Genomic DNA, 27,699 nt, shown 5'->3' with positions numbered 1-27,699 from the left:
TAAACCATCAACGAAGAGCTTTGAGGTAGGCCCCAAGAGAGCCAAAGAGAGAGAGAGAGAGAGAGCAGGCTTGTTGAATATGCCATTACATTTCAGGAGGAATACATTACATCCTGTGAGGAGCACAGCAGGGAGTGTTTTTTCACCTTATCTTATTTAAAAGGCTCTAATTGTTGTTAGGGCAATGGCAATAAAACACATCGAAAAAGATCTAAGAATGTTAAAAAACAATTCAAAACCAGTGAGTTCCAGAGGCGCTCATATGAAAACACAAACTCAGCCAAAATTATGGCTTTGAGATCATGTACGGTTTGCAATTTGGTTGGTTCCAGTTTTGTGACTCTTCAATATCATCACTGTCATGTTTGCTACTTGTACTGTAATGACAAAATGTTTACAGGTGTCACTTTTGGCATTGTGGCTGCTCACATGACAGTTTACAGATTGAGTATAGATTGATTTTGTTTTTGTTGTGTTTAAAGCTGAGGGTGAAAAAACGGGATAGTTCATCCCCCCGAAAAAATTCTGTCATCATTTACTCACCCTCAAACCAATACTGTATGACTTACTTTCTTCTGTGGATCATAAAAGATGTTATGAACTGTTTTTGTCCATACAATGAAAGCCCTACGGGGCCCAGTGTTTTTTGAACCCAAAATATCTAACTTTGCGTTCTGCAGAACAAAGAAGGTCAGAGACATTGGCCTCCTCAGTTATGTCATCCTGATGCAACTCGAAGCTGGATTGATTCTGACCAGCGTGTTGTCAAAACTATTTATTCCACATAATGAAATAAAACAATTACACTAATATTATTTGCAATTAAAACAGAAAGGGACACAATCTTTACACTTTATCTAGCCTCCAATAAATTGACTGTCAACAATCACAGACAAAGACGGATGAGGGCCAAATGTTGATAACTCCCTGCCAAAAGAGAAATATTACTCCAGAGGCTTTGATCTAATGGACTTGCCACTTGCAGAAGGTTCGAGTTATTTGTCTTGCCACAGCACAGATACAGAGATGCTTGACTACATTTGACCTAGTCAGCAGCTGGGGTCTTCTCAGCCTCTTGTTTTTGTAGACACCTATGGATTTGATTTTTTTTCTCTCCCTCTGTTACTTTTATGTTGAAGGATCTTAGAACCTCACTTTCATACAGCCCAATTACTAGGACAAGGTCTAAAGATGAAAGCTTTTTAATCTTCAGAATTCAAGTGGACTTTTGATTACCAGATCCATTTGCAGCTTATTATAAAAGGATATATCAATGTTGACTAAGCCATAGGGGGACTGAACAACACATAATCAAGTAGTCTACCAATGTTTAGCAAAGTTAATTTGATGGGTAAAAATGCATACAGAAATTACTTCCATTTAATTGTTGTCAAGAATAAGGACCTTCTGGGGCTGCTTCATTTTGGAGTTGAAAAGAAAGACAAAAGGGTGGAGGGGAAAAAAAACCTTTATAGCCCAGCTAATATATAAACGGGATACATTGTGTAATACAAAATGTAGTTTTTTATGACAAAATGTTAATGTAGTTTGTACATATAAGACAAACATCAAAATAGCATAAAATTCTAACCCTCAAATGTATTTTGTGTTTTCATACTTAAATTTATACAAGTTCCTTCATGGTTCATACATAGAGGCAGGGATTGTCCCACGTGAAAAAACTCACCCTAGACCGTATATATTTTTTATTGTGCCCATTCAATATAATAATAATAATTAATAAAAAATTATACCAATAGAGAAAATGAATATTACTAGTAATAATCCTATTTTACTGTACCAATAAAAAAGTGATTATTATCACTGATATTTGTGGCTGTCATAATTTCTAATGTTTTAGGTTTCAAACGTTAAACCATTAAGTTTATTTCCTTCCCACAGGGAGAACTGAAAGCTTCTCATTTGCTGACAACAGAATGATTGGTGCATGTGGAGTTTTCCAATGCATGTTAAAAGCAACCCAAACTCACAGCACTTGCAGAGATGAAGTTCATGTGGAGCAACATTTACTGCGAAAAACAACTTTTGATAACTCAACCCACTCTCTACCCACACCCTGTTTCAAAAACTCATCAGATCTAGGCATCACACAAATTACCTATTTTGGATCAAAAATGTTGATTCTTGTAGAATGGTGACAAGTTTGCATCCCTGCATTGAGGTGAAAGTAATTTTAATGGCTTACAGAAGAAGAAAAAAACTGGAAAAAAAAAATGTATCCAGCCTGTTACAAAATGCTTATTTTTTCCTTGAAAAGGATTGTCTGGATCACATACAGCATTTTTTCCACAAAATGTTTTTGTATGCTTTATTTCTTGCAAAATGCATTTTGTTCACATTCAGCAGATATAATTCATTCAGTCCGCGAAATTAATCAGGTTACACTTGACGCTCTATAGTAAATCCTCATCAACCTGAGGTAATGAATGATTTCACATCATATTGTGGTGGATGTTATAATTTTTAAACAGACTATTCCAGCCCTGTCCTTGTTATACCTCTTCACTAACTTGTTTTTGAGAAAATGTTATCTAGCTGTCGCAGGCAGCTCTAATGAGAAAAAAAAAAAAGTATTCACAGTGCTATAAGCACAGATGATGCCTGGGGCTAGTACATTCTTTGCATGGTATAAATCCAACTGACGTGGGGAGCTCCTGAGCACTGGCAGTGCATCATGAGCGCAGTTATATACAGCAATGAATATATATATATATATATATATATATATATATATATATATATATATATATATATATATAATGGCACCTAGTGCGCTGAACACACTGTACAATGAAATCCATCTGTTCGACTGACATTGTACTCTACTATGTCTTAGTGCCAGAAAGGAATTTAGTTTAAAACAAGACATAAAAACACAAATTACATACTAGAAGCAATATCAGACAGTGGTCAAAGAGGCGTGTTTTTATTGTGGCTCCGAATCGATATTCTTTAAATGTAGTTTTCTAGTTATACTTGCAAAGCAGGAGTTGTTGCCAGTTGGGATGTAAGAAAAACAACCTGTAAAAACAGACATAAATCTCATAGTGTTTATTCCCTTGTGGAAGCCAGTTGCTGTCTGTAAGCTCACAACTTCTGAAAGGTCAGGATTCATAGTAAACAACTTCTCTTTGGTAGTAGGACTCACGGCCAACATTCTGCATACCAAAAATATTTACACACAAACCACACAAACAGCCATGCAGCTGAAACACTTGGGCTCAAAGAGCTCAAGTCATGAAGTCAGGTAGATTCAAGGCTTGTCAATAAAGTAAATAAACTGATATTTACGATTGAATTTCAATCAAATGATTGAGTGGATCCAGTAACAGCACGGGTTAAGTATTACCTGGTGACCTCTAGTCATTTGTAATAATTGCGGAGGTTGTCTGTGATCTTAATCCCGCGCGAATCGGCCATGTCTGTAATTTGTAAAGTAAAAATTCCCCCGCAAATGACCTACCATATTTCACCGAACACCGAGGCCCTGTGATAATATTAGTCTCGTGCGAATCGGCATCTCTGTGATTTGGCGGGGTCGTATATAATTTTTTCAAGGTTTTTGTTTCCTGTGCGCTTTTTTATCCATCTTTTGCGAAGAACGGAGGCTGCGTTGGAGTGTTTTGATAGTATTTTGGGTCCTGGGTCATATCGCTATACACCATACGATACAACTATACAATTTGCAGAAAGAGAAAGCTGAAAACCATCAGAAGAGCACAAACAAAAAGAATGATTAGATAGCAGCATGCGGTAAGGAACATTCTTCTGTTGATATATCGTACAGCTATACCTATAATAACGACAAGACATTTCCAAGCAATAGCCTATTGACATCATATCCGGGAGATAAGTCAGTAAATTCGAGGAAAATCACAGGCTTCGCTTATCCCATGCGAATGTGCCACACGAAATTCAGATGTGGGTGGGTAATTTCTAAATCACACGAGGTCCCCATAATACTAATCCAGTGTGAATAGGGCTTTAAGAGTTAACAGTGTAGAGACTGTGTAGAGAAATGTCTTTGTCCCTCTTAAAAAAAAAAAAAAAAAAAGCCAATAGGCAGTACATCACAGTCATGAAGGTGCCAGGTGCTGGTATTAGTGGGAGGGACATTCTCACTCTAGACAGCATTTGATTGGACAAAAATCTGTGTAGTGCAAGATGAGTCATCCAAATAGTTTTTAGCTTTCCAGGATAAGCAAGACTGTAAATTTTAAATGAACATATCTGTTAAAAGTAAATTGCTTGTTTGATAGGTACACTAGATGGCCTAAAAGACACAAAACTGACCCCTCTAATGCTCTTTTTAACAGTTATTCTCAACCTTTTTGACTCAAAGACAGTTTTCAATATATCTAATATTTCTTGTGTAATCATGAAAAAAAAAAAAAAATTAACGTCGGATTGTTTAGCATTTTAATTTACATTTGAATTAGATTATTTTTATATATGATTAATATTTTATTAATTTAAATACAAAGTTCTGTCATGAAACTCTAGAAGGCGCAGGCTGATAGGTCCTTAACTCAATGTGTTAGCGATCACATCGTTATCTACATAGAGTAGCTGATTGGTTGCTGCGGCATCAGCAGCCAATGAGCTTGCTGCTCAACATTCAGATACTTTTCATTGTTTCCACCTTCCCCAGCTCCACCTGTATAGATCTGCTATGGGGGTTATTTCATGTATGTTATATGTACAGCAGCATATCTTACATGCTCACAGCAGCATGTCTGTGAATGTACTGGCAGTAACTAGTCTCTGTACTCTGCAGCAGCAATAATCAACAGCAGCTGCAGCAACGTAGCAGATCTATTCCGCCATTATCATGCCAATTTCTCAGAAAATTATCATGACAGAAATACTTTTAAGTCATCCTGCGGCCCATTGGAGGTTTGCTGAGGGCCCCAAGTAGGTTCCAGCCCCCTGGTTGAAAACCACTGCTTCATAAAATATTACAGACTTAATGTTCAGTGTCATTTCATTATTCATTATGAGTTTGTCGGAAAATTGCAGTCCAAGCACAGATGTATTTTAAATGTTGGACTGACACAACGTCCTTAACTGAAAGCAACTAAAATGCACATGCTTAAACAGTAGAACTAGCAACATCAAGATCAAACTGCAGAGATTTTTGAATGACAATCAGGTTTTAGAAAATTTCACTCTACAGAGATGGCACTTCTTAATTCTTAATAAAAAAGTCTTAAATTATGTTTAAATGACCACTAACTCAGGTGACTCTGATGTACTGGTACTTTTAGATTTACAGTAAGTGCTGCATTCGATCCAGTTGTCCATGAGGTCCTGCTTTCTTTGCTAGAGCAAGTTGTGGGCATCAGAGGAACTGCACTAAGTTGTTTTCAGTCATACCTTAAAATTGAAGTTTCACGATCAATGTAGGAGGATGCCATTCGGCTATGGTCCCCCTGACTTGTGGGGTCCCCCAAGGCTCTATTTTGGCCCCTTTATTGTTTTCTCTATATACGCTTCATTTAGGCTCTACTTTTGAAAAGCATAGCTTGTAGTATCATTGCTATGCAGACGATACACAACTTTATTTGCCCCTTTATAAGCACAAAAATGGCTAGACTCCCCCTGTGCCTGTCTTTCCGATGTCAAAGCCTTAAATAATGGGTAAAAAACTTGGGTTTCTTATTTGAAAGTGCACTTAAATTTGATAGGCAAATCAAATTAGCTGTCAAATCAAGTTTTTACCAACTAAGAGCGCTGGCTAAAGTGAAGACCTTTTTTTCTTTTATGCACTTTGAAACTGCAATTCATGCTTTAATTTCTTCAAGAATTGACTATTGTAACTCCCTGTATGTGGGAATAAACAATCCATCATTATCTAGATAACAAATGGTCCAAATCGCGGCTGCAAGTCTCTGAACCAGTGCTCGCAAACGCGAACATATTACTCCTGTTATAATGTCTTTACTTTGGCTCCCAGTCCACTTTAGAATTGATTTTGAAGTGCTTCTGCTTGTTTTTAAATGTTTAAATGGCCTTGCCCCCTCTTACCTTTCTGTCTTCTTATATTAATACTATCCAGTGAGAACTCTTAGGTCTGCCAACCAGAGTTTTTTAACTGTTCCAAAGTCAAAGTTAAAATCCAGGGGTGATTGAGCTTAGCGGCACTTAAACTTTGGAACAGTTTATCGATCCATATTAGATCTGCACAAACATTACATATTTTTAAATCAAAGTTAAAAACATATCTCTTCATTATAGCCTATTACTTGTGATGTCCTTTGTTGTTGCATATACTGTATATGTATCCCCTCCAGTTCGAACCACCCCCTCTAAGCAGGACTTGAACCTGGAACCATCCACATGGGAGGCGGGCGCTCCAACAAGGAGGCCAAAGACCACAGTCTCTAGCATCAGTCGCTAGAGTGCCTCTTGAGATTAGGGGAGTGAGGTTTACATGCACAGCTCTCACTGGCCTACGTCTGTTACATATAAATTATTCATTGTTTTTGATTGGTTTTGGTGTATTTTTAAGTCTTTTTAGAACATTGTACAGCACATTGGTCAACTGTGGTTGTTATAAATGAGATTTAGATTTGGTAAAAAGGATAACTTGGATGCTTGGATAAAAGTGTCTGCCAAATTGTTTTAGATGCTGTCAATATATTGACATTGTATACGTTTCTATGAACATTATACGTATCAGCAAATACGGATGAGATCACCTTGTACTGTTAAAAGATATTCCCACATACCAAGCTTATTAAAAAAACTCTGTCCACACTGCCTGCCAGGGAGCTTGAGAGGCATTTGATGGGCGGCAGACCGTTTTTAAGCGAAGGCTCAGCATTCCCCAGCACCCCTGTGGCAGTGCCAAGTCCACCATCTGGTGCAGTCCTCTGATCCATGCAGGAGCACTCACGGCTGGGGAGAGAGCCCATTTCCTGGTCCCCCGTCTCTCCTCTTCAAGCTCCAGGGCAACCATCAAGCTTTCAATCAGTCATCACAAAGACGGCAGCCACACCAGTCGCCTTTGAGACCACCTGGCAGCATACATCACTGGATTTGCATAAAGGTGGAAAAACAGTCAAAACCAGTGAGGCTTCAAAGGAAGGTGTGATACCAAAGAAAGACTTTGTGAAGCAGATATTTTCATTTGACAAATACAAGAAATATCACTGAAAAGGTGACTTTACAGAATTTAAGAAGCCAGCCATGAAATCTAAATTAGCTTTTAGCTTATTTAAGGCCATCTAGATGCAAGTGTAGTTCTAAAACTTGATCAAATTAACTTCAACATTTCTCTTCTGGGGAAATGGACCACAAACATTGCTGAGTCATCTTGCACTCAGGGCTCTCTAGATTGAGAACATTCCTCCCTCTTATACATCTTACAAGATCATTGGCTAAGCTGTGACAAACTAAAACACTGTTGCTGGCTTTACGAAGCACCCACACTTCCAGTTTCAAAAGTAAATATAGAAACACACACACACACAAAACAGTGCTTACTGAGCCATTTTATGTGGTCTTTAACAAAATATTGGTTTCTTAAATAATCAACTGAAAGTAGTGATTATAATTTGCCCTTCTGATAACAACGACACGAGTGAAGTCTTATCAATAAAATTCCGATTTTTTTATAAAGGTTATGCAGCTTTGGATCTAGAAAATCCAGCAACACACAGTCAATCAAGTGAGCTCACACAATACCACAAGCCATTATGGTAAAAACAAAGTGGCAACATGCTGGCGAGAGAGAGAAATACAAAGCACAACAGCTCTGCAGCTCCAAAAGAGGCAATGAAGGAGAAGAAGACAAGTGACCTCTCAAGCCAGAGAGCAAATTGGGTTTGATATACGCCCATGACATTCCCTAAACTAATAACCGGCCTTGCCCGGCCCAGTAATTACAGTGATCCATGAGCCACGGATGAGCTTTGGCCCAGCAACTGCAGCAAACAGGAATCTTTTCGAGTCAATAGCAAGCCTCACTCGCTCTGATCACTTCCTGACACAAGGGCCTCTGCCAGGCCATGCTTACTGCCAGCAATTCATCGACATGGACAGCTCCCAACATACTCTGCATCTTATCACAAGACATTACATCCCCACCATAGTGCTTAGAAACGCTCTCTCGAGTTGTTAAAATACACGGATGTGTCTTCAAATATCTTCTAAACATCTCTCAAGTTCCTAAGTTTGGTCATTCATTAACAAAGTGACATGCTTTTGTAAAAATGACATAATACTATATATTTTTTAAATACAATTCATACGTACAATGACTTAAACACACATCATTTATGATGAGCATGTTTTTATTACTGAACTAATTATCACTTCTTTCATTTTTTGCACAAAGCCAGAAATGTCAGGGTTATACAGCATCCTGATATAATAATGAACAGTAAAGCCTCATTGAAAAAGAATGAAATTGTTCAAATGTTTTTTCAGATCAAGCAGTTTGCATGATATTTATGGAAAATATCGTATTACTTTTTATATGACGGAAATACCACAAGACACAGAGAGTCATTAAATTTAAACTTTTTTTGAAAATGATTTTTCAAAACCATTGTGAACCAAGATGAATACATAGAGCACATTTCAAAGAACTTGGCACATATGTTTTATACTAGATTTTTTTGTGCTTTTCTTTATCATGGACATTCTTACATGTCATTGACCCAGAAAATTAAACCAAGGGCCATTGCAGAACAAGGGCTGATGAGGCTCTTAGTGTATCAAGGCAATTTGATGGTCAGAATGGAATACCATGAAAGATCTCTTTTCACTTTCTAGATTCATTTGAAATGCAGCTGGGCTTTGAAAAAAAAAATGTTCCAAGTAAAACAGTCATAAATTTGCTATGATCAAACAGAGGATCACAAAGATGATAGTCTACGCTTATCTATTTGTTTCCTCGACCGTCAATGGAGTCCATTGTGTGTTTAATTTTTCCCAAAGGCACAAATAAAGTGTCTCTGCGTCAGATAACGTTCACGGTCTATAAAACCACCAGTATGAGGATCACGCTACATAGAACGATTGAACCTTAGATTTCACCCTCTCTGATATAAATACAGGATTATAACATTGGTGTTTCAGAAACATAAGAAACTTCTTTGTCCCAGTTTCTCCTCCTAATACGAATCAGTGATCTGGTGGAGGAAATGTGTGACTTTAACAAGCCGTAACATTAATCTGATGAAATCCAGATGTAAAGGAGATGAGAGACCCAGCTACAGCCATCTGAGAAAGCCACACACCAAATATGGCCTTGTATATAGCAATACTAAGCACATTTCCTTTAAATCCTCATGGCGCATCCAACAAACTGCTCTCATTAAGAAAAAAAGAAAGGAAAAAAAAAACTGTTATGATGGCATTTCTACCATCAGATTAGGACAAAGCATTTTGAAAATAACTATTTTTGTTCTTATTTACATGTAACTGTAATAGAAAAAAAGACACTGGTTAAAAAAATGGTATCTATCTATTTATCTGTCTGTCTGTCTGTCTGTCTGTCTGTCTGTCTGTCTGTCTGTCTGTCTGAAAGTTTATTCTGCATGTGACCAAGGACCCTGTAAATAAGAACACTGTTTTTAATAGTTTATCCGAGGGGAGAAAAAAATTACTCTAGCCAAACAATATGCAGAATTTGTCTTAAGAGCTTTTTAGCAAAGCAGTATTTATGGAGCAATTTTAAAACATGCATCATCTGCGCAGTATTTATGTATTTGAACAATGTATTTCTCTTGCAAACTCCAAAATTCTTCAGCATTTTGACAGATACCAAAATTGAATTATAGGCAAACTGCTGACCATTTGAGTCTATTCAAAAGATGAAAGGAGCATTATTCATGCGTTTTTCCCACTCTCAGTCCAAACATAGGTAAGTGGTCGTGCTTTTATCAGAGCACAAGTATCAAAATTGCCTATCCAATCGTCACCAACAATAGATTGCAGGTAAATGGGAAATGCCATAAATCAGAATTGCAAACCATATTGAAATTACCATTTTTGAATGCTTCAAACAGATTGAAAAAGAAGTAGTCGCATCCACAAGCACTTGATCTCATGCTTGTCTCACATAATTTCACTTGTGACAATGTTTACAGAGCATTGTTCAACATGGAGCAGATGGAACCTATAATTACTTCAATTACAGAGCTTGTGAAAGCCTCTCTCAACAGCAATTCAACCTATCCTGCATCAATCTGTGAGCAAATGATTCTGAAATCAAGTCTGGAAGTGGGGAGGGGAGGAACACTGTTGAGCTTGTCATGGACATTAAGCTGATGGAAAGCAAGAGACAAAAAAAGCACAGACAAATGACAAGCGCAATGAAATGAAAAAGATGCCTTACAACAGAGATGAGCGATGAGAGATCATGCATTTAATACTGGGTTTAAATGAGTAAAACAGAAAACCAAGGAATACTGTATTTCACCACAGTGATGCAACAACCCATCTGATATTCTCAATTATAATAAATATTTAATAAATAAATAAATAATATAATAAATAATAATATAATAAATAAATATTTTAATAAATATAATAAATATCTATTGTTTTCGTAAGGATTTTTTTTTTTTTTTTTTTTTTTTTGCCTTTTTGCCTTTTTGCCACTTTTGGGGCCCTTAACATGCTCAAAAACTCTTGAAACTTTGCACACAGGTCAGAACCCGCGGCCATCAGGGCCGGACTGAAGCTGGTACCCGGGCGTGGGTACTTTCCCTGGTCAAGTTTTACGCCAGCCCAACAGGAAGTCAGCTATTATGGTTTGTTTGAAAAACGCATGCTGTGGAATTTGATGTCCTCTTCCTAGAGAATTCATCCAATCGCCTCCAAACTCGTTCCGCATGAAGTCAAGACATTGAGGATGCTAAATTGCAGACTGATTTTTGATATCTCGAACGGTTTGGTCGTGGCGAGGAAACGAATTTATGGCGAGAAAAGAGAAACACGAAGTGGTATAACTTCTGCACACATTAACTGATCTTGATGAAACTTCAGCAGTGTGTTCGTGGTAAGAGGCCGATCAGATGGATGTAACTATTGTGAGTCAAAGTTATAGCGCCACCAACTGGTAGCAGGAAGTGTGTCACTTTCAAAATGCTTTTGACAAAAGTGAGGGGGTTAATTTTATGTACAGTCACAAAAATCAGTACACATATTGGCTCATCGAGCCGGACAATTTTCTAATTTTCAGTAATTAGCTCCGAGCAACAGGAAGTCAGATATTTTGGTTTGAATGTGGATTTCTTTGCAAAATCAGCCTCTGAATTTTTACCCACTCCTCTTAAGTGGTTTATTTTATTCCCACCAAACTTTTTCAACATGATGAAAATACATTAAAGATGCTAAATTGTAAACAGATAATAAATATCTCAAACTGTTTTGCTATGGCGAGGGATTAAAGTAATGTCAAAAAAGGAAACACTAAAAACCTCCTATCTTCTAAAAATGTAATTATACACCATTTATTTCTATATAAAATTATACAAATATCAGAACTAAACCCATTTTATTCTTTTTTTTTCAATTTAATAATTGTTTAAGTTTAAAAACATCCTGAATGTTTTTTTAGTCCAAAAAATAAATAAATTATGTCATTCATAGTGCTATACTGCCCTCTTGTATTCAAAGTCAGGTTGGCCTATTGTATCTATATATATCTATATTTTTATTTATTTATTTATTTTTTGTTACATACATATATATATATATATATATATATATAATGTCTATATATATATATATATCTTTTTTTGTTACATAAAATAAAAATTTGATTTAGTTTAAGTTAATGTACTACTAAAACAGAAATAAAAATAATAAAAAAAGATAGACAAATATAAAAAAGATAAAAACACAACAAAATTACTAAAAATAACAATAACAAAAAAATAAAAATGAAAGCAGAAATTCAAAATATGAATTAAACTATAATAATAGCTCAATTATAATAAAACAAGACTGTCAAACCAGATGGCACAGAAACACAATATGGCACCTATCTCTACACAGAAACACAGCAATCCATATGTGCTTGTCAAAGCGATGTGTAGTCAAGATTCTCCCCACTGTTGAGGAGGAGGAGGACAAAGGCAGATGTTCTTTAGATGAAGCTAACAGCCGCTGCGCAGACATAAAATAGCCCGAGAACGAGGCAGTCGCGTTAAAGCGGCAGAATGATTGCTCAAAAAGCTCTCGCACTCTTCTATGCCTTTGATTTCAGAGTGGTCTGCTTCTCCCGAGTCTTGCTGGAGTGGAAAATGGAAGAAAGAAAATGAAAGACCAGACAGGGAGTTGAAATGAGCCCCGTCTCCATGTACAAGACAAGTCCTCTACACTGGCACAGGATGACACCTGTGTAGGAAAACATTGTCTCTCAAAACAATCCCATTATTTCATCCTGACAGGTATACAAAATCCCCTCTGAGCAGGCAGATGATGGAGCGTGTAATAACACCTTGCCTATTATTTAACAGGACGTTCTATCATTGTGAAGTGTTATTATCTGGGGCAGAGGTGGGCTTTACATCATTCCTGCTTCAGCAAAGCAATGATGGTAATGCTGAAAAACAGAGCGATATGATAGATAAAGAATGACAAACAGATCCTAGATCAGTCAAAGGAGGATAAATCATATGCTCTGTGCTACATAATATTAGGACTTGTAAGAGATCCATCTACAGGATTGAAGGAGGTGATGATCTTTTGTTATCTGACTGCAGATCAGTAATACGTCCACTCAGAAACTGCACAGCAACCACTGACTAACAATGATGATGATTAGAGCGACGCTACAATACGTTAAAGCACCTACAATCACAAAAGTGGGTATGAGCACAGAGAAGCTGATTGTGCTCAACCTGTAATTTGTTATAATTGTTTGAAACATAATGAGGAGTTGCTATTTGCCATGATTGTAGCACCATCAGCTGCAAAACATCAGGAGTTACGATAACGGTCATATTCCTGTGTAGTTACTGCTTCAAAACATCACCTAGCATAGCATCTGATTAATGGACACTAAAGCAGTGGAGGAAATAGAGAAATAAAAAAGTACTCTTTTGCTCACCAAGAATGCTTAACAAAACAAAAACAAACAAAAAAACAGCACAAACAGTAATATTAATACATTTTAAAATAACTATTTTATATATTTTAAAATGTAATTTATTACTGTGCTGGCAAAGCTGAATTTTCAGTATCATTACTCCAGTCTTCAGTGTCACATGATCCTTCAGAAATCATTCTAATATGCTGATTTTGAATGTTGAAAATAGTTGTGCTGATTCATATTTTTGTGCAAACCATGAAAAAAAAATATTTGTAACACTGTAAAAAAATTCTAACCTCTCCAAGTCAAACTTTTCTAGTGACTGGTCACATCTAAATTTTTAAATTGGCCCAAGTGCAATTCTTGTTGCAATAGTCTGTTAACATTGCCTCAATGAGAAATAATACGTCAGACTAATTGAAAAATTTAGATGTGACCAGTCACTAGAAAATTTTGACTTGGGGATGTTTTTTTTTTTTTTACAGTGAATGATTAGAAAGCTGAAATGAACAGCATTTATTTAATATAAAATTCTTTTGTATAACATTATAAATGCCTTTACTGTCACTTTTGATAAATTTCATGCATTTTTGCTGAATAAATGTTTTCTTCTGAGAGAAAAACCTTTACACTAAACGTTTGAACAGTAGTGTACTGTGCATTAAGTAATTTCTCCAGATCTGAAGATTATGCACACTTTCATATAATTCATATTTCTTCAACTTCGGGCACTGGATGTTTTATTTTAATGCAATGTTACATGTTTAAACCCATGATAATCTAAAGAAATGAGTGAAATAATAAACATAAACCATTTCAATATTTGTTTGAAAAATATCAGCTGTTGAACATTTTTACTATTCTAGACAATGAACTACATATAAAAGTGTGTTGTCAGGGCCAAAAGTTCCCAAAGAAGAAGGTACACACTGAGGTGCAACAATTTAGGACTGATGTGATTAAGGGGATTACCTGCACCTTATAAATTCTGATGATGGTAGGTGTTTTTTCTAGTTTTTTACCTGGTTTTTACTTACTCTAATTTGTACTGTTTGTTATTATTACCAACCATACAAAATAGAGTAAGTAAAAAACCAAAAGTATAACAGCCAATTGTGGAAGGCAGAACGGGATAATGCCATGCCTTCTGACACTCAAAACCACAAAATTTTAATTTTAGATGAGCCATCCCATAAATAAAACTTAACATTCTTTTTGTTTTAGTTTCTCTAAAGGTAGTGGCTTATTTTTTCTGAGAGGAAGTAAAAAAAAAATGCATTTGTATTCAAGATACCGCACTGCACAAACAGTAGCTACTTGTGTAGCATACCTCAGATTCTCTATAAGAGATCAAGGGCATTCTCTGCATCTTGACTGCAGTAAAGCTACAGATACAAGCTCTCAAGCAGCAAAACAACCTGGAAAGGAAACAATAACCATCTTTAATGAATACAGGTGAAAGTTCTCCAGTAGGCAACTCACAATATTCAGTCTCGGATGAATGCGTTAATACCTATGGCTCTGTTCTATGCTGTGAGATTATTAGCAATTTGCAACTCAAATGTTTTATTTTAATGAACAAGGCATTATTGGTGGATTAGTGTTATCACTAGCACGGTCGTAGCCCTGCAAAGGCGCAGTTGAAATGTAATAAATTCCCCCACTGGATTTAATATTAAACCTTTTAATTTTAATTATCAGATTTCTGTTGAGCAAGTAGAAAACTGGAAGCTTTTGCATCAATTTAAATTCATTTGAACTTATAGTAACCAGGAGGGGAAAGCTGTTATGCTCCAGCATAACAGAAAATCTCATATTTGATTCAATATTAGCAACCTGTCGCTGTTAATTATTTAATTTTGTTTGCTAAATGCATCTGATAAATGTAGAATAAAAAGCCCAGAGCTCCAGCACTCTATTAAATTTGTTTCATAAACCATGCCGCATTCCCATGGAAAAATACAAACACCAAGAGAAGAGAGAAAAAGAGAGACATTAGGGGTGGAGTCAGCTAGCGATAGAGATTAATGATAATTTATGTGCCGAACATCCTGTGATGACCTCAGCCCCCTGCCTTTCTCACTCTTCCTTTCAGTCATCCATCCACAACCCCAATACCAAACCAAACCTAATTCCCATTTTCCAATGGACTGACAGCCTTTCAGACCTAATCATCTCAAGTTTTTTCAACATGGCTGCCAAGAGACGAGATGAAAATGGAGCGGAAAGTGACCAGCCCTTTTGTTCTTCACATTGAACGGCCTCCAAACAAAAAGATGAAATGACTGAAAAAACGAGAGCACAAAGTGTGATGAATGATTTTCACAGGCACATCTGGCTTGGGCTGTGCACGGCGTGTGAGCTGTGGGAAAGACCGTTCCAGCTAATCCATGCAAAGTCACGGTGGGCGTCTGGTAGAGGCCAGGACGGCAGACACAGCTGCCTTAGTCAACAACTGGTTTCCTGGTTTTTCTTGAACCACACCTGACTCTATGCTAAGAGTGGTGAAGGACCCATAAAGACTGGCATAAAGATCCCTGCCAACTTCTGTTAACTGTCTGTTCTGTATGAGGGGGGCAGAAACAAAATACTGAGAGAGCATTCAGACAGAGCTACTCAGTGCCAGATGTACATGATATGTGGAACCAAATGCATATTTTTAAAATAAAATACTAAATATTTGATTAAAAAAAAGAAAAGCTTTAGAGCTACAGTTCTAGAACCACAGCTATTTTCCCCATAGTTGGAAAAAAAATCATTGTATTTTATCAGTGTAGATACATAGAAGTTGATGCAACATGATCACTGTTTACATAATGAGAGGAATGGGAATATAAAACCATGAGAACACAAGGGCAAGAGTAAGACAGCCTCTAGCCCTAACCTTGCTAGAAATAGATATCATTGGGTAACATCTCTAGGGATGGACTCTACAATTTTCCAAAAATTGAAAACAAATTACATTATGGAATTCCTGACAAAAGTTGGCTGAGATTCAGTGTTGGGAAACAAGATTAGACCAGAGATTCACAAGAGACAATATGAGCTAGGCCTACCTGTCTAGGTTTCATGAAAAGAGTCTGCGTCTGGTTTTCTACAAGTGATACTGACCTTTGTATCGTTTTGACTTGACCCAATTCTGAAGATGGCCTGGAAACAACAGGCAAATTAATAGACAATCTAGGGAAAGAGTGCAATCTAGGCACAAAATGACACACTAAAGCATGAACTAGTCTAAACATTATGTTTACACTTCATAACCCGAGTTTTGTGTACATTTTTTACACAAAATTTTCCTTTAGTAACAATTAGAGCATATCAGCTAATTAAATGTTTGAATATGTAACTAGTCTTGACCCACTCCGAACGGGATTTGAACCTCAGTCTCCAGCGTGGGAGGTGGGCGCAATAACAAGGACACTAAACACCACAGTCACCAGTTGCTAGCACACTTCTTGAGGCCAGGGGAGTGAGGTTTACACACATAGCTCTTACTGGCCTACATCTGTTACACTCACCCACCTAAACCTCACTCCCATCCGTGTCACAGCACCAAATGTAACCTGTCCTACTCGACCCTGCTTCGAGCGGGATACAAACCCAGGGTTCGAAATGGGGGGGCCTGGGGGGGTCCCGGACCCTCCATAAGTCATTAGGGGCAAATATATTTTAATATTAAAAATGATTGTGAAAATTATAGGTCTTTAGTGACGTTTTATATTTATAACAGTAATTAATTGATTTCCTAGCGCGAGGCAGCAATCAGGGCAGCTATAGCCGAGTGAGTTCCTATAGCGTCACAGATTGTTGTTGTGGTGCTCCCGCAGACAGTATAGCCTACTGTAGCTGAACGCGGCAAACCGAGACCTCACAAAGGGTGAAATCCTGAATGAAAATCCTGTAAGTGCTTCGATTATGTTTATATCTCCATAATTGCTTATAGTAAAATATTAGGAGTTCGAGTTCCTATATCAAAAGTTGCATTAACTAGATACCCAGTGTAATGATTAGAAGAGTAGGCTACGTTTGTCAACGTTTCTTGCTAGCTGTAGCCTATGTGTATGAAGCCAAATGATCTGCCAGCTAACAGCAGACTATGGAAGCTTGTTTCCTCCACAGAGTGAAAACTAAAAAAGGTAATTGCGACTTTTCTCTCACAATTCTGACTTGTTTTCTCACAATTGCGAGTTTACATCTCACAATTCTGACTTTTTATTTCAGAATTACGTCGCAATTGCAGGTTATAAAGTCAGAATTGCGTGATATAAAGTCGCCGCAATTGTGTGTTAAGTCAAAATTGCGTGATATAAAGTCGCAAAAAATATACTTGAAATTCGGACTTTTTTTCTCAGAAGTGCATGTTTATATCTCGCAATTCTGACTTTAAAATACGCAATTGGGAGATATAAAGTCAGAATTGCATGATATAAAGTGTTTATTGTGAGATATAAACTATTCTGAGGTAAAAAAAAAAAAAAAATTCTGTCTTATTCCCCCCTTAGAATTGGACTTATATCACAATTTTTAGTTTATATCTCACAATTCTGAGAAAAGATGTCAGAATTGCGAGATATAGCCTAAGTCGCAATTGCAAGAAAAAAAAGTCAGAATTCTGACTTTATTAGACGCAATCGTGACTTTATTTCACGCAATTCTGAGAAATAAAGTCAGAATTGCGAGATGTAAACTCGCAATTGTGAGATGAAAAAGTCGCAATTATCTTTTTAAATGTTTTATTCTGTGGCGGAAACAAGCTTCCATAGCAGACCTAGCAGCTATAGACTAGTTATTCAAAGCTAGCATAATAACCTACTTAACCAGGACTTAATTCAAGTCTGTGAGTTGATTAAAGTGAATGTGATTTGAGCATGAATGAGTATATACATGAGAGCTTGGTAAGCTATCTAGGAAGCTAATATTATTTTTCTTAATTTAGAATCCTGCATCATGGAGAGAAAAAGAGGAAAAAGAACTTGTAACTTTTTTGCTCTAGAGTTAGAGGTTTAACGTTACCTGTTAGATTATAGCCACTTCTCCAGACACCACTACAATACCGGGCCTAGCCCAAACCATGAAAAACATCCCAAGACCATTATCCCACCTTCAACATTGGTCCATATAATTTTGCCTACAGTATAGTGTAGCAAGGTAGTCTTCAGAATTTTAAAATTTTAGGGGACCCCCCCCCCCAAGAGTCCTAAGTCATTTCGAACCCTGTTCAAACCAGAGTCTCCAGCGTGGGAGGCGTTAAAGATGCTGAAGACCACAGCTGCTAACGCGCCTCTTGAGGCCAGGGGAGTGAGGTTTACACGCACAGCTCTTACTGGCCTACGTCCGTTACACATAGTCAAAACATTACAGTGAACAGAAATCATGAGGCCTGCTGTTCCAGAAGCTTTTGAGTCACCATTTGTCTCCTCACATTCCTTTTCTTATAGGCTTTAGCAGAATCAGTTTTTTTTTTTTTTTCTTTGTTTTGCACATTTGTAGTTCGCCCTTGGCAGAAAATTAGGAATCTGTAAATTAAACATCTTCACAACAGCCAACTCTTCAAAGCTGTCATTGAAATGGTGTTCAGAAGCCCAAAGTCTGTGTTCATTGGAGGCCATGCACATCATTGAGGAGGAATGCAGAGATCAACAGACCACTGTCAGCAGATGACACTGAGGGTGGGCTTTATGGCTTTAGTGCTTTTTAATGTTCAGAAAGCTAATAAGTTCTGCATTAAGTTCTGTTTAGGGTCATTAACTAAAACTGAAAACTATTTTTTTTTTAAATGTTGATTGATAACTGAAATCATATAAACATATTTACACTTAAACTAAACTAAAATTAGAAATGTTGCCTTGGCAAATAATTGAAATAATATTAATAAATTTAAACGGAAATAAAAATTAATTAATAATGAATAAGAAAATAAGAATAAGATAAAATAAGAAAAAAATAACAGAATACCTTTAATTATCTGAAACGTTGTTTGCAGTATAGCAGAATAGTCTACATATAATTTTGACACATTGTGGCAAGCATTCTGACAATTGTCTTTACAAAAGTCCTAAAATAGATTTAGTTGCAAAAGAGACTGCTCTGTACTAACTAGGCCAAGCTTGTAGGCCTACATAATTGTCTCTCTTTTGCGCAGATGCAGAGAGAGAGAGAGAGAGAGGAGATGGAATCAATAACAGGATACATTTCCAGATGCTAGGGGATTCAAGGGCCACATCACACCAGACACTGTGCGCCTCAAACAAGAAAAACATCTCTTCCCTCATGTTTCTCCCTGTGTGGCAGAGCATTGTCAACAGATCAGCCCTACAACACTGACTGTGTATTTTCAGCATGGCAGCGTTTAAACTTTAAAACAACTGGCAATTCCTGTCTCTATTTGGTTTCTCCATTGTAGTATAGCAAGGCCTTGAGGTTTCATTCTTTTAAGAGAAGGAGGCCCTGGTGTAAATCTGCTCGGCTGCCCACTTATGAAAAGTGAACATGAGAAGCCTTAATCCCAATAAAACGTCCCACAGACATGACACGTCCAGTGCCAAAACAGCGTGCTTAATTAGTGGGCAAGTTCCGGTCTGACGGGCAGGGCCATGACCTTCCTAGGGGAATAATGAGCCAGGCAATGTTTGGGGCCTCGAGCTGTGGCATCCACACAGGAGCGAGGTGCTGATTGCTGCTTTAGACGTGCTAAACTGACAGATTCATGTGACCGGACAGTGAACCGTACACTTGGCACAGGCAAGCTGAAATATTTGCTGCTGTGTTGGGGTTGGTCAAATCTCTTGTTTTGTGTCCTTTTGTTTCCGCTTTGTGAAGCTAGATTAGATTGGTCAGCTTTCTCTTTGTTCTCCTGTAAGAGGGGAGCTTTTGAAAAGCACAGAGCAGGGGCCATACAATTCGAGATGTTTTATCAGCATGGGCTAAGAGAAGCGTATCTACATACATTATCTATGTAATGTGTTATGACTATGCTGTTTTAAAAGGAAATCCAGTCCTTGGTTGTCTTCACAGAGTGGAATATTTGTATTTGTTGTAAAATGATGTTGTAGAAGAAAAAGAGATTGAAAAGAGAAAATATATACAACGTTTGATAGACAACACCATATTTTGGCAAGTTGTTGGCCTACTTTTACACATGTAAGTAATCAAGCAAGTGCAGGGAGGCTTACTAAATCATTTAATGAAAACTGATTAATTATTTTGATTTTTTTTACACACAAAACAAAACCACAAATAAAATAGGATAATAGAAGCACACATGGGTAAAATGTTAATAAAACCATTGTAAATCACACACAAAGGGGAGAGTTGGGAGTGGGATTTTTAACTTCCTTCATCTGCCATGTGTATCCCACCTTCTCCTCCGTAAGACAGGCTACTCTCATTCAAACCTTCAAACCTAAAAATGAGTTTACACAGCATAACCTCAGCCATGACATCTTTACCTCACAAAACCACTGGGTTTGTCTCCCATGACAAAACAAAACTTACTATGATCACAAAAAAGTTATTATGCAGCTATAAATCCTATAAACTGAAGTGGACGAATTAAAATTAAATGGAGGCTCAACGGACAATTGTGTGATTATTAGATTTTGGTGTGTTGATATATGTGGCAGAAGTGCCACCTGCTGGTAGCTAAGTTTAATTACACCCTTTTGGGCCAGTAGTCGAAAATGTGCACTGACGCTTACAGTTGCCGACCAGTTAGTAAACATAGCACAACTTTCATATGAAAACATCTGTGAGAATAAGGATATTCGAAGGATTTACAGTTCTGCCCTGTAGTAAGACATTTATGGGTATATAAAAACATATAAACACATGCATAGTGAGCAACGTGATTTGGTTTATCTAGGCTAAGCTAAACAGTTTACATGTGGAATATATATATATAATTATGTTCACAGATCAGTTTTGGAGAATACAAAATGCAAGTTCATGTACTAGCAGCAATACTGCCAAGACATGCTAACACTGCTGCAATACTGGCAGTTATACTAGCAGTCGTAGACTATGTGTTCTTGGTCATCAGGGTTGCCAAGAAATACATTAGCCCAGACAGCTCACTGTAATCGTGGCTCGTTGGTCTAGGGGTATGATTCTCGCTTTGGGTGCGAGAGGTCCCGGGTTCAAATCCCGGACGAGCCCGTTATTTTTTACTTGTTGTGTTGTGGGGTTTTTTCATACTGGATTGAAGCAATTTGAGGGTAAGTAAATGATGACAGAATTTTTTTTATTTTTTTTGTGAACTATCCCTTTAATCATCATTAGACGGTTGTGCTAGTAATGCAGAGGTCCTAGGTTCGATCCTCGTGCGAGTTGTAGTTTTTATTCTGCATTATTCTCGAGGGCAAGTCAGAGTGGTGTCCACTGATCTATATAGAGCTGGTAATTAGTCCCGCCCCTTCCGCTAACCCCACTGGACCTCTAGGTTGACCTCTAATCGTCAATGCAAGTGAATGTGAGAAAATAATTATTTTCTGGTCCCGTTTGAATTTTGCCATGAATGTGAACATATGTTTTCTATGAATTTTTAATATAATTTTTCGTGTGAAGAATGCTACAATTTAGCGGGTAGAAGTTTGATACGGTTAGACTTTGTGTGAGAGCACTTTGTGGACTACAACTCTTCGCTGCTTTCGACGCGGGAATCTGAAGAAAGAACAGCCCATTTTGTTTGAATGGTGACATTTGGGTACAAAACACACAGGCATCTCGATCTGTCTCCATAGATTATCGCAGCATTAGCACCGTGATTTGACAAGTGGAGGGAAAATGTGTTATGGGGTGACGTCACATAGGCGACATGTAGTCTTTCTCGTTATGTCTTTTCCACAACTGCTAGCCAAAGAATCATACAATATACTGTCAAACTCGTAACATGAAAAATTATATAAAAAATTCACAGACAACATATGTTCACATTCATGGCACAATTCAAACGGGACCAGAAAATAATCATTTTCTCCCATTCACTTGCATTGACGATTTTTCAACCTAGAGGTCCAGCGGGGTTAGCGAAGGGGGCGGGACTTACCAGATCTATAATAGGTTAGGTCAGTTGTGTAACAAAAATTTCATCGGAGTGCTAAATATAGTATGCTTGCCGAAATAGCTCAGTTGGGAGAGCGTCAGACTGAAGATCTGAAGGTCCCTGGTTCGATCCCGGGTTTCGGCAGCTTTTGAACAAGTTAATCTTGTACATTTCACAGAGCCACGCTATCCTCCTAAAGAACATGGTAAAGGGAGTAGGTTAGCACTCTAAACTTTGAAACGAGTGGTTTTTGCTTGCTTGTGGCAAGAACATTTATGGAAACCTCCTTTTTTTTGTGCTGATGAAATCTAAAGAAGCTCTAGCATGGGATCCCTCTGACAGTTCCAAACAGTTTTTAGTAAAAATGGCTTTAAGATCAAACCCTCCACTGGCTGTCCACCTTTATGTTCAAGAGAGAGTGTGATTTATATTTCTGAGCCTGATGGATATCACTTTCCTTTTATAAGGTTCCATGGTGTAATGGTTAGCACTCTGGACTCTGAATCCAGCGATCCGAGTTCAAATCTCGGTGGGACCTTCTCTTGTGCTTTTCAACCAGGAGCAGGACCCAATCTTAAAAACGTTTTAGAAACAACAACCCTCAAAAGCTTGTTTATGGATTATATTTGTACTGTACCAAGCCCAGACTGTATAATTAGAACAGGGTGTATAAATGGAAAAGCCTCACTTGGAGAATGCGGGCATCGATACCGCTACCTCTAAGCGAGCGCTCTACCATCTGAGCTAATTCCCCTTCTATCCTCTATGCTAATTCAACAAACAAACAAACAAACAAACAAACAAACAAGTAATTACCATATAATAAAAAAGCAATTACCATGTATTAAAACTTATTTTTTTTGCTTTTCCTTGTTTATCATTTATTTCCAATAAATTATCAATTTACCTTTTATGTTCACAAGTTTACACATTTGAGTGTATATTAATTAACATATGCTTAAACATTTACACGTATTAAATAAAAAAATGTACCTTTAAATTAGTTACATCTTTCATTGTACATTCGAGTAATGTGGTTGCTTACAAAAAATTACCAATAGATTTACATGCAAAAATGTTGTGCCACTACAGTGTCATGAAAGGCAAAAAAATAAGTTAATCATGCTGCTTTCACTTTTTTTTTTCTTCTATAAACCAAAAATGTACTGATATTTTACTTTACATTATAATGATTATGATCAAAAATCATGATAATGATGACCTCATGGAAACTGCATTGCACCAGAAACTACATTTACCCGGTTACATTTACTTGAGTGCATTTTTGGAAAATGTTCACTTTTAAGAGTAGAAGTCTCTTTTTTGGGGAGCATGAGCGATGAATTTTTGTGCAGTTTCCTGCACGCACTGAACCGTTTGAAGCGGTTTCTAACTCGGAGTCGTGCTAGGAAATTTAAGGACATCAAGAGTGTTGGTTGAAGTGGCTGTGGACCTACAGTCAATTGAAAGCAAATCGGCAAACGATCCTATTGTTTGTCAGCGATGAAGATCTTTATTAGTTGAACAACTGCATATGTGGTCTGTGAATGACTCCACATGTATAGCTACATTCGATTTAATTTCATACAGGTAATACATTTTACAACCAAACAGAATATTACGCCAAGTACATGATACTACTCCACTACAAAAAAAAGTATGACATTACCAGTTTTATGTACATATACCTTCATTTATACATTAAATAAGCTACCATTGTTCAAAGAGTATGAAATAAACACCAGCAAACCCGCAATTTGTGGTATTTTTTCTTGAGCATTATGTAATATCAGCATACAGATAAAGTACCACATAAACCTTGTTGATCCTATTATCATAAAAAACAATTATTTAAATGTCACGTGATTGTGCAAATAATATATAGTATGGGTAGATAGACATCAGTATTCAGCACTCTTGGGTTTTTTTGGGGGGGTCCATCCCCTACCTACTTACAATTATCCTGACCACACAAAGTAAGCAACCTCATCCAAATCCACTGGGTAATCAGTAAGGTATATGGGACCTTTGTCAAAATACTCTCCCTTGTAACTTCTCCATCTGCCTGCAGGAAGATATATATCTCTTTCTTGCTTGCCTGGTTCAAGTACAGGAGCCACCAAAAGGTCATCTCCTATAAGGAACTGAGAGTCAATTTTGTAAGCTGCTTCATCATCTGTTGCAATCCACCAAAGAGGGCGAATAATGGGATCCCCAGTGTACAGCACTTCCCCAGCAAGCTCCAGAACCCGAGGGGCTACAAGAGACTTATGGAGAGCAATGAACTTATTGGCGATTTTCACCACCTCATCATCATAGTGCCATGGTGGAAGTGAGAACTGCATGGCTGGCATGAAAGCTGAGAGCTCTAGCCAGCGGATGTACAGCTCACGATCTGGAAGTCCAGTGAGGTTTGAATATGCATTTCCACCTATTATGTCTGGTAGAACAAACTGGTAGCCTAGAATGCTGATAGTAAGTACAGTAGGGATTATAGATTTGAGGCCTAAGGCGTATCCCCATTGAGAGTCACGGTCAATAATTCTGAAGAAGCAGGAGATGTTTTGAGATTGATAGCCCGACCGCAGCTCTGCGCGGTCATTGAACGGTATTGCCATCTCAGTGTAGCGGCGGGTAAAAGTACTGGGATCCTGCAAAGGAACAAAGGTACTGAACTGCTGGGGTAAGTAACTTGTTTCTCCTGCATCAAACATGAAAGATGCCACTCCATACTTGTTCTTGAGGGTGCGGAGATTCATGGCATACCAGTCCCGAGCTTCTGGATTTGTGAAATCCAAAATTCCAGCTATACCATTCCACCAACGCACCAAAGCGGGAAGCTGGCTATCAGGCACTCGTACAAACAGACCTCGCTCTACTCCAACACCAAAATTGACAGAATTATAGTTGACAAATGGATGAGTCCACAGAGTAACCTGGAAGCCATCTTCCCTTAGTTTTTGAAACATGGCTGAAGCATTGGGGAACTTGATTGGATCTAACTCAAAGTCCCCGTAGCCACTAGTAAATCTATCGTACAGCTCCAGGTGACTGCAGTTGAAGCCATTTTTTTGGATGTCAGATGCATATTTTAAAATAAATTCTTGGTTGACTTCTTCTAGAGCTCTTGTAGACCACATCGGTTGACTGAAGACAACTTCTGAGGGAATCTTATTAGGCTTGTTGAAATATCGCCGTACCATGTACTTGTGTATAGAGGTGACGTCAAGGCCGACACATACTCGATAGCTGAGCGTCACATAATGGGGTTTACCAGGGTCTGGCCTATAAGGGCTGTCATCGTATCGAGCTTGAAACCACAGAGTTCTGTTTGTTTCATCCCAGCCAAGATGAAAAGGAACAGAATTGTTAATTTTTATGGCTGTAGCATTGGAAGAAAGCCAGTAGCGCTCTAAGATACCACCAAACGCCTGGTGATTGTAACGGATATCACCTGTAATGAAAGGTTTGGGTGTTTGCTGTCCTTTTAAAACTATTGGCCAATGCTGCGACCAAGTCTCCGCGCCACCGTACCAATGTGATCCACTGCAGGACATGACGTGCTCCACCAACCGATGCTCCTCTAGCTCGTCCCAGCGCACACGATAGCACTCAACTGTGTCTTTAGGCTTTACTGTTTCTATGAAGAAATTTATATTCCCCGCATTTGATTTGTCACAGGTGAGAATCTGTCCCTCTTTCGAACACGAGTCCAGATCAAGGGTTCCAGACCTAAAATGGACAAAGAAAAACACTGTGACTCATAATCATAATGAATCAAATATATAAGTAATCATAAATACAAGCATAAACAACAACATTTAAAAAAAATACCTGAATGCCATTTTGAAAATGACAACACCAGCTTGGTTTCGGATGACAAAACCGTCTTTGTTAAGGTCTAATCGTTCAGTCGTCAGACGGTTGGCCTTTTGAAGAGAAGCGTAGTAGTAGCACCATGCTACCATGGCAGCAATAACCAGTATGACTCCGAGCGCACTTGCTGTTATCACCGAGCGGCTTGGTCTGCTAACTCTATTCCGCCTAGGTGTCGAGTAATGGCTCATGGCTCCAATGCCAATATCTCCAACAGTTGCTGATACAATCTGATACATCTTTACAACACTTTTATGCACACAGCCTTCTGTAAAATGTTTCTAACTCATGAGCAGAAAGCAGACTGTTTTAGATGTGCTGCACATGGGCTGCACATGGTTGAAGCAGCAGCCGGCCAGGACAACTTGAAAATTTGCCATGCCTAGACATATTGAGACAATTTTAAAGGAATAATATGAAAATATGCAGTTCTTCTTTTCATGCAAAAATACAATGTTTGAAAGTGATACAGTAGCATAGGGAATATAATGCAATTTATCATGCCTCTTTATGGTTGAACCGAAAATTAAGATTCTGTCATAAATTACTCATTCCTCAAGTCGTTCCAAATATGTTTGTCTTTCTTTCTTCTGTAATACGTAAAAGATTTTGAGAAATGTCTTACTGTCTTTTTGTCCAATGGAAGTCAATGTAACAAAAATGTAGTTACCAATATTCTTCAAAATATTCTTCAATTTTATTCTGCAGAAGAAAAAAAAGTCATTCAGGCTTGGAACGACATGAGGGTGAGTAAATGATGAAGGAATTTTCCTTTTGGGGTGAACTATCCCTTGTAGACATGATAAACTGCATGGGGAAATCCACAATTCTCAACATCTGTGAGACACAAAAGCAGATTTAAGCTGCTGTTTTTACTCTACAGCAGCTGAATAGTGCTCTAGGCATGTATTGAACATAGTTTCCAATACAGGGTTGTGCTGTCCAGTAACAGGCACACTCTATATGGATTTGATGGACATTTGCAACCGAATAAAAGTCTCTGCTGTAATTTAAACAATTGTATTTACAATTTCAATGTTGTGTTATTGTGGGAATTAGCTACTAGTTGCAGCAGTTCTAGTTCAGCAGGTTCATCCTCATCACTCTTAGCACCAATCACAGAAAAAAAAGATTTCAACACTTAGCAAGTGCTCTGACACATCACTTGACAAATTAAAGTAGCCAACAGTAACACTGCTAGCGATTAAGAGTCTTGCAGATGATAGTATTTCACTTTCATTCTACAGTTTTTGAGGTATTCACTTGAGAGAGCACAAAGATTTATTTGTATGTTATTATAACACCTTAAATAAATATACATTAAGCAATATATTTTCACCATTTACTTACATTTTGTGTCCTGATGAGATAATTCGGAAGGAAATAGGCCTGCTACAATACAAAACAATGAGTGTGTATTAATAAGTGAATATTTTACTTCCACTCAACAATTGTAATTCCTGTAGCCTACTCGCCTTGACGTCTGAGGATTCACGAACATCGTCTGACTACGAAATTAAACTTTTCAGAAACATCAAAGTGTTTTAAGAAATAACCTTAATCTGATAACGACATTAGGACTACACGTCGGTCAAAATGCTCTTGCTGAACGTTCATGACCGCAAAAGCAAGTTCGACCTGTTTTTGTGAATCATGGGTAATGTAGCCTAGTATTGTGAGATGTGTTAGTCTTTTATTTGATGATAAC

At 37.7% G+C, this 27,699-nt stretch overlaps 1 protein-coding gene across 1 annotated transcript; it reads right to left on the bottom strand.

Annotated features, from left to right (window-relative positions):
* Positions 1-23,611: 23,611 nt before the first annotated feature.
* On the bottom strand, positions 23,612-27,614 carry LOC311294377 (myogenesis-regulating glycosidase). The gene is made up of 4 exons (XM_084415216.1): positions 27,467-27,614; positions 27,342-27,383; positions 25,950-26,373; positions 23,612-25,847 (listed from the first exon to the last, which is right to left on the bottom strand). Exons 3-4 carry the CDS (start codon positions 26,228-26,230, stop codon positions 24,074-24,076), a joined length of 2,055 nt encoding a protein of 684 aa, XP_084271342.1. The 5' UTR covers positions 26,231-26,373; positions 27,342-27,383; positions 27,467-27,614; the 3' UTR covers positions 23,612-24,073.
* Positions 27,615-27,699: the final 85 nt, after the last annotated feature.

The sequence above is a fragment of the Rutilus rutilus genome (genome assembly GCF_951802725.1).
Source record: "Rutilus rutilus genome assembly, chromosome: 7".
NCBI lineage: Eukaryota > Metazoa > Chordata > Actinopteri > Cypriniformes > Leuciscidae > Rutilus > Rutilus rutilus.
This window is presented reverse-complemented; position numbering and strand designations above follow the sequence as displayed.